Genomic DNA, 7,500 nt, shown 5'->3' on the forward strand with positions numbered 1-7,500 from the left:
ATGTGCACCAGCCACAACACACACACACACACACACACACACACACACACACACACACACACACACACACACACACACACACACACACACACACACACTACGATAGTCCCATCCACTCTTTCACCTCTTGCTCTGGTACGTACTGTACTGTAGGTCCTTGTGTGAGGACTGTGAGTGCAGCTCCTGCCTTCAGCACGCTCTTCAGGACTCCGTCACCTGGCTCTCCCTGAAGGAGGAGGAGCTGGCACAGCCTCTACGACTGGGGGGCGACGGAGCAGCGCTGCAGCAGCAGAGACAAGGAGACCAGGTGAGCCATGACCATTCTAGACTCTGATGAAGACGTGGCAAAACGTCAAAACGTTAGTCCACTATGTCGGCACCTTAATTAAATACATATCTAAACTTCACATCTGAGTTGCTCCGGTGAACCTTGATTCTTTGCTACAGTTTGTCCTTTCCTGTTGAAGCCCCAGATAGTGATTCTCAGGAGTTCGGAGGACATTTTGATTTTTCTAATAATAATAGCAACCTTTATTTGTATAGCACCTTTCATACACAGAATGCAGCTCAACATTTGGAAGATTTAAGACAATAATTGAAAAGAAAATGATAATGATACATATTGACGCTAACACGGCACAAGTTGTTGCGTTAGTATAGGCTTTGCTAACAAAGGCTTAGTGTAGGCTTTGCAGGAAATACATAAACCACTGTTTACTAATATGATGCTAAATGTAACACAGTGTCAGTACATTCTGAACTTCAAAGCATGGCTGCTGTGATCTATAATATAAGGAAGTATAACAAATATTTCAGAATAGATATCATGTGAAAGTAAACAACTGTGGTTTGTCATTGGCATGCCACTAAACATGCTCCCACCATGTCAACTCCACAGCCAAGATAAGGCATGCTGTCATGTCCCTCACTGACACTTGTTAAAAGCATATTTTTTCAAAAAAAAAAAAATCATAAATTGCAAATGTCGCTGTGCTTGGAAATGTGATGTTCTATGAACACAGACCATGTGAAGATTCTGTAGCCTTGCGTACGTTTGTGAGATAGTGAAACTACCCTTCTTTGTTGTGTGAATTTCATTTGATATCCAGTCACCCACATTGCCCCCCCCCCCCCTGCTGAAGCCCCAACCCACACATCCCTCATGTGACCCAAAATAACAGAGCTGAGTTGATCACAGGAGTTAACCCCTGTGGGGAACGTTGCTAGCGAGTTACGAGTCAGGACCAATCATGGCTAATGTGATCAGGACAATTCAGCCTGCGAATATTTTCCCTCCCTCCATTGCTTTTGGCCACATTTGCCAGTTCACTGGGGTTTCTAATTTAATTAGGATACAAGACAAAAGATGTAATTGCTTGAGTTTCAATTACATGGCTTTCAGACTCCCCCTGTCAACCAACTCTGAAATCTGTTGCTGTCTCAAAAAGAGATGTTTTTTTTAGCTCAGCTGGAGATGAGGGAAATGGATACCTTGATACCTTCTTTGCTGGATACATAAATATGTGCTTCTATAGCAACTGAACATAAATCTCATATGTTTCTGCAGCTGTTCTTCCTCCGCGTTTACGGAAATGTCTATCTTGTATTCTGATCTGTTATCCAATGTATTTGAGTGTTTGGAAATGAGGATGCTAGTTCATTCAATCTGCTTTCTTCTTGGTTTTGCTGTGCTTGGCTTGGCTTTGCTTTGCATTGGTTTAGTTTGATCTTATGTAGTTTAGCTGCTTGGATTCTGTGTGTAACTCCCTATTCCTACTTTTCAAAGCTCTTTGTTGAAGAAGTGAAGTCCAGAGGTCCGTTCATCTACTCCGTGTTGGAGTCAGCCCAGGAGTTCTTGTCACAGTGTTCCATGCCGGACTCTGAGGAGGCTTTCAACAATCATGGTAGAGAACTAAGACACAATACCTCCAAACTCCCTCTAACCGCAAGGGATTCATTCATTTAGGATCAAAAAGGAGAGTACATTCTACTACATTGTCATGAGCAATTAAAATAATCTTTTCTTGTCACTTTGTTAATTAGCTGAACCTTTTTGATTGTGTCCAAAACCCCGTTCTTTTTTTGTTCTCTTCCGTTCTTATCATAATTTGCAGATGTATTATAATGTCTGATGAAAGCACGTGTAAAAGCAGTCATCCATTGGTAATGGTGGTAGTATGCCGCTCATTATCACAATGACATTTTCACATGATGAAAAACAATCACTGGCCACACTCCCCGAGACTAGTACCAACCTTTATCTTCCACTGAAAGCCGCCATCGCAAATGTGCATGCAGCACAACCAACAAACATATATGTCACACTGATCTGCATCCTTGGGCTATTTCTCCACTCTGGCTCCAGAGTATGTCTCCAGCCCTGGCAACAACAAACTTTACCATCCCTCCAATGGATATCTCTTTGGTAGATTTTGCGTGATTCCATGTCTTGACAATGAACTGAATGCTCCTGCAGCTCCGTTCATAGACCAAAGTGTAAACAACGATAAGGATAGACAATTGATACCCTACCCAGGGAGCACACATATAGATTGATGCCCAGGGAGCAGACATATACATTGATTGTTTATTAGCCACATGACTGAGACTTTGGCTTTTGTACAGCAATAGCAATATTACACATATCATTGCTAGACAATAGAAATGTGCATCTGCATTTCACTGTAAGTCTATTCTGATTGAGTTTTGATTGAGGCATCTGATAAAATGATAAATGCATGCGTGTGGGTGTGAATGTCACTGATGTCCTGTAGAGGGCGACCCTGAGCAGACGGAGGCCCAGCGCGTGTGGCAGCAGTCCGGCGTGGTGGGGGCGCTCTGGGAGCAGGTGATGGAGCGGTGCTCGGCGCGCGAGAGACGTCTGGACACGGCGCTGACCCAAGTGGAGGACCTGCAGGTGTCCATGAGCTCGCTGGCCGTGGAGCTGGAGGAGGCGCTGGGGGTGCAGGAGGCCTGGGAACCCCTGGGGGAACTCCTGGTGGACGCCCTTCAGGACCATATCGATGCCATCAGGGTTAGTTGGCTTATTACCTCCGCCAAGGAGGTTATGTTTTCATCGGGGACCGGCGTCTGTCTGTCTCTGTCTGTCTGTCTGTCTGTCTGTCTGTCTGTCTGTTTGTTAGCAGGATAACAAATTAATTTTGGGAGTGATCCGTAACACAGTCGGGATTCCGCAGCCGTTTATATTTTTCGCTTAGTGGTGTAATGGCATGGTATGGCCACGTGGTGGCAATCTGAATAGTTTAGGTTCAAATGTATGACAACCAAGGAAGAACGATACAGGCGGAGGTCTGCGCTCTCTGAGTGCTTTTCTAGTTCTTGTCTGTTATTTTTTTTTTACAGTTCAGTTTGAGAGGGAATTCCAGTCTTTAAACTTCTAGGAAAATCTTTGAATTTTATGAATTTTATGAATTTCTCCAGGAATTAGAAACAACAGATGTTTTTTTAGGTGTAAAAATGAATTCTATGTTTGAAAAGTGTGGTACAATGAATCAGCCTTAGAAAAACACAGAACCTCAAAGACAGTTCTATCCAGTGGGGAGCCTAACCAGAGTTTATTCTTGAAAGTGGTCATGACACACTCCCCAGAGGGGCCTATGAAGTGTCTCCTTAGAGGGGGGCCTATGACGCAGTCACTTCCTGGAGGCGTCCATGGTGTCCTTCCTGTTTCCTGTGTAGCTGTTTGAAGAGGAGCTGGTGCCCGTGGGTGAGGGGGTGAGGCGGACCAACGAGCAGGCCCAGCAGCTCAGCGTGTCGGGAGTGCAGCTGTCTCCCGAGAACACCCAGGTCCTGCAGCGCCTCAACAATCAGTGGGGATTACTACAGGTGACATCACCCGCCCCCTCCCCCGAATCCCCCCCCCAGGCCACCCCACTCACAGCATCAGAAAAAAAACAAGGTTGCCGCAAGCATCTGTATTTCAAAACTCTTCCTGCCCTGAATACAGTACATACAGTACTTTTAAAGGGAACTGTTAGGTGAAATTCAATCTTCATTGCATGCACTTCTCAAAAGCCTAGATAGTCCATTCTCAGTTCATCTCCATATGTTTGAAAACTATTTATTGGTGGTGGCTTACTTACAAAGACCAGTGCTACTTGCACCAAAACTTTATCCTTGGAACACTAAGTTCCTATCCATGGTTTGTTCAGCCAGTGAGGTTATACAACTAAATCATTGCTAATTCCAAATGCATCCGAATGCTTCCATTTTTTTCTTCCAGCTTTCAATTCAGTCATTTGTTAATGTGGAAGTTGTGCTAATGTGATTTGAGAGCAAATGGCATGTGCACAACAAATCCATTACCTACACTAAACTCCTCTTTGCATATACCCTCACTGAATGGATATAATGGCCCCAGATATAATGGCCCCAGGGAGGCATGTTTACATGTGTACTTGATGGGTCCACCCTTGCTAACACGGTTATCTCCTTTTGCGAGAGTGGCCTCAAACGTGTGTGTGTGTTTGTGGATGTGTGTGTTTGTGGATGTGTGTGTGTTTGAATAAAGTATTTTAGGAGCCTTTTCAGGCATGTTAAAGTAAGACAGTCTAATCACTGTGTATTTGAGGTTAAGATGACATATTTACAGTGACATTCAAAAGAAATTCTGTAAGTCAAAGATAATGCCATAGCCAATGTAATATATTTAAATTACTATGCCAAGGGGGTGGACTGTCAGTCAATTTAGAAGCACCAAAATGCACTGAAAAATCGGAAATGCAATCAGCCTATCTTTTCCATTTTGTGTGCTCACGTGTGACAAATTTCACAATGCATTTGGTAGCCTAAACAAGTCTAAATAGTTGGATGTTCTGAATCGACGCCGTAGTTTCGCCACAGACGAGTTCACATTTTCAGCACCACGGCCAGCTCCAAATAACCCAGACGAACCTGTTAGCAAATTTGACTTTGCTTTGCTAATATGTTCGACTGTGGTTCACAGAGGCTTTCAAAGCAAATACTCTAGCTAGTCTAGTGAGTTTTGCGCTCTCTAGTAGTTGTCTAGGCTAGTTCATCCCGCAACGTCATAATCATTTCCACTGCTCGTTCGTATGTAGCATTCTAATCTCCCAGAAGCTCTAGCATTCTAATCTCCCATCGCTGCATCTTCCGTTTTACGATTATGAGCAAAATATATCGCGCTGTCATGGACTGACGCATCGATGACGATTATTAAAACACAACGTCTATTTGACACAGATCCAGGTATGTCGTAACGGGGGTGAACATTTAAACCTTCAGACGGTCAGGGATAGGTAAGTCTGAACGTTAGGCTACATGAACTGCAGTAGTTAGTTACTTTTTAGATCAAGATCATCGTATTCTTTGAAACAAACAACTAAATAAATAAATAAATTGCACTAGTTGCTTGCAGTTCTGCTATTGCGTGAGTTCAGTGATTTTAATGCAAAATTATACGTGTTTTTTCCGTTTTAGAAAATACATTCATTTAAACAATGAAGAGGAGTACTTTATCCCAAAACCCTATGAGGAATCACGGAAAGAGTATTGCTGCTTCTAACAAGCCCGCACCCCAGAACTCTGTGACCAAAGCAAGCAACCGGATTTCCTTAGAGCCTATTAAAAAATCAGCACCAGAATCTCTTACCAGAACAAGACGCCCTAAAGCTGAAGCCTCTGCTAACTCACAATCACACGTGTCTAAACTGACTAACAAGAGAGGTTGTGAAATTGAAAATGCTGACAAAAGGCAGGCATCCACTGTGAAGAGAACTTTCTCCAGACCATTGGTAAAAGAAAGCAGTTTACAGGCTGAGAGAGGACCTTTGAAGAAACTTCAGCCTATTAATCTAAGCCACAGGCCATTGAGGAGGATGTGTTCTGATGCTGTTGCGTCTCCAGCTACAATCGGACCATTAGGAACCAAAGGGCAGCAGGATAAGACAGCGGTTCTGACTCAACCAAGGGCCGGCAGGAGAGATCCATTACTTGAAAGTATTCGGCTGATGAGACGACCGCCCTGGAGGATGGGAGCGGTGCTGAGGGACGTCCCGCTGCCCCGCCTGAAGCTGCGCTCGTCTGAGGGGTACCAACCGCAGCCAGGCAGCCCCTGCTTGCGCAGGTTGAGGGGTGACAGGGGCCGAAGAGCTGGGCGTACGGCGCCGCTAGAGGAGAACCCCGAATCGTTCAAGCACCAGAACTGGCTCATGCCCATCTCCGAGCCCACCAGCGCCAGCGCCAGCTGCTGGGAGGAGTCCGCCCGCCCGAACACGCCCGCCCTCTACCTGCTGAGCCGTGCCCTGCCAAGGAAGGGGGTCAGGCAGAGGCACGGCTCCTTCACGCTGCAGGCTCGCACTGAGGTCCCACGGCTCCCCGAGCCCAACAGCCTGGACCTCTCCCAGGTACCTGTCCCGCTTCACCTGCCAAACTACCCGTACGGCAAGGTGCACCTGACCCTGCCGGCTGCATGCTGCCCCACCTCGCTGTGCGGGGGAGACCATGGCGTTCGCCAGGTGACACCCTCCGAGTCAGACCCGGAATACTCGTCTGATTACGAGGATGAGTCGTCGTACGAGTCAGACAGTGACTTCTCACGGTGACGTCATCACGTCTTGATGGCCGAGGCCTGCTCATTTTTCTTATAAACATATTTTGTCGTAGGGCAAGCAGGATGAGACAGATAAAGTGACACCAGTGGACTATCTAGGCCTGTATTCATGTTATGACTTTACTGGAAATTCTTGTATGGTAATATGTTTTCAAATAAATAGCTCTTAGTTCAAATATGTTGTCTTTGTGTTTTTGTTTACTTTATATGAGTGTCAATCAATTTCGTTTATCTATAGCAGCATCAAGGCTACTTGATCAAAACCTGTACAGTAGGCTGACATTTACAGTAAATGAGCACTGCCAAGTAGTGCTGACATGCTTTGAAACTAAATATGTCTGAAATAGATCAACTGCAAAAAAACAAGGGGAAGAAGACATTGTTCTAACTTTTGATACATACCAATGTGTGTGATGTTTCAGCGCAGCTTTACATTAATGATTGAAATATCAGAACAAGGACAAACAGATTCAGGAATAGTTTCTTCCCAAAAGCCTTAACCTCTCTAAACTTACACATGCACTGACCTAACTTTTTATGTACGCAGTTCACTTCTGAAACGCCACCCTTTGCATTTCTTATTTCATTTAAATGTTGTTATATTTATCTTATTTATTCATTTTTAATATATGTTTAATCTCATTGTACATATGTACAGTATATTGACAAGAAAAAGTTAACTCATTCATTAAAAATGGATGCCATTCTGCAGGACTCCATAGATTTCCGACTGAGGGACTTGCAGGATGCTCACAGAAGCTTTGGTCCAAAATCCCAGCACTTTCTCTCGGGTGAGAGACCAAATCCATGTGTTACCACTCACTGTATGTTCGGAACATTATAAATAAAAAGGCATAGACACTGATTTTCCATGAACTAATGCCTTTAAGGATGCATATATAGATTTG

The 7,500-nt window shown here is 44.4% G+C and overlaps 2 protein-coding genes across 2 annotated transcripts in view; both read left to right on the forward strand.

The window, feature by feature from the left end:
- The window catches only part of LOC134079783 (dystrophin-related protein 2-like), a 27,869-nt gene that overhangs the window by 7,478 nt on the left and 12,891 nt on the right, over positions 1–7,500 (forward strand). The window contains exons 3-7 of the mRNA XM_062535858.1: positions 154–307; positions 1,787–1,945; positions 2,804–3,034; positions 3,700–3,846; positions 7,305–7,383. Coding sequence (XP_062391842.1) covers positions 154–307; positions 1,787–1,945; positions 2,804–3,034; positions 3,700–3,846; positions 7,305–7,383 — 770 coding nt within the window. The remainder of the gene's footprint in view (positions 1–153; positions 308–1,786; positions 1,946–2,803; positions 3,035–3,699; positions 3,847–7,304; positions 7,384–7,500) is intronic.
- On the forward strand, positions 5,213–6,663 carry LOC134079511 (uncharacterized). The gene is made up of 2 exons (XM_062535596.1): positions 5,213–5,279; positions 5,461–6,663. The coding sequence occupies exon 2, from the start codon at positions 5,481–5,483 to the stop codon at positions 6,582–6,584; it is 1,104 nt and encodes a 367-aa protein (XP_062391580.1). The 5' UTR covers positions 5,213–5,279; positions 5,461–5,480; the 3' UTR covers positions 6,585–6,663.

This window comes from Sardina pilchardus, chromosome 5, assembly GCF_963854185.1.
Source record: "Sardina pilchardus chromosome 5, fSarPil1.1, whole genome shotgun sequence".
NCBI lineage: Eukaryota > Metazoa > Chordata > Actinopteri > Clupeiformes > Clupeidae > Sardina > Sardina pilchardus.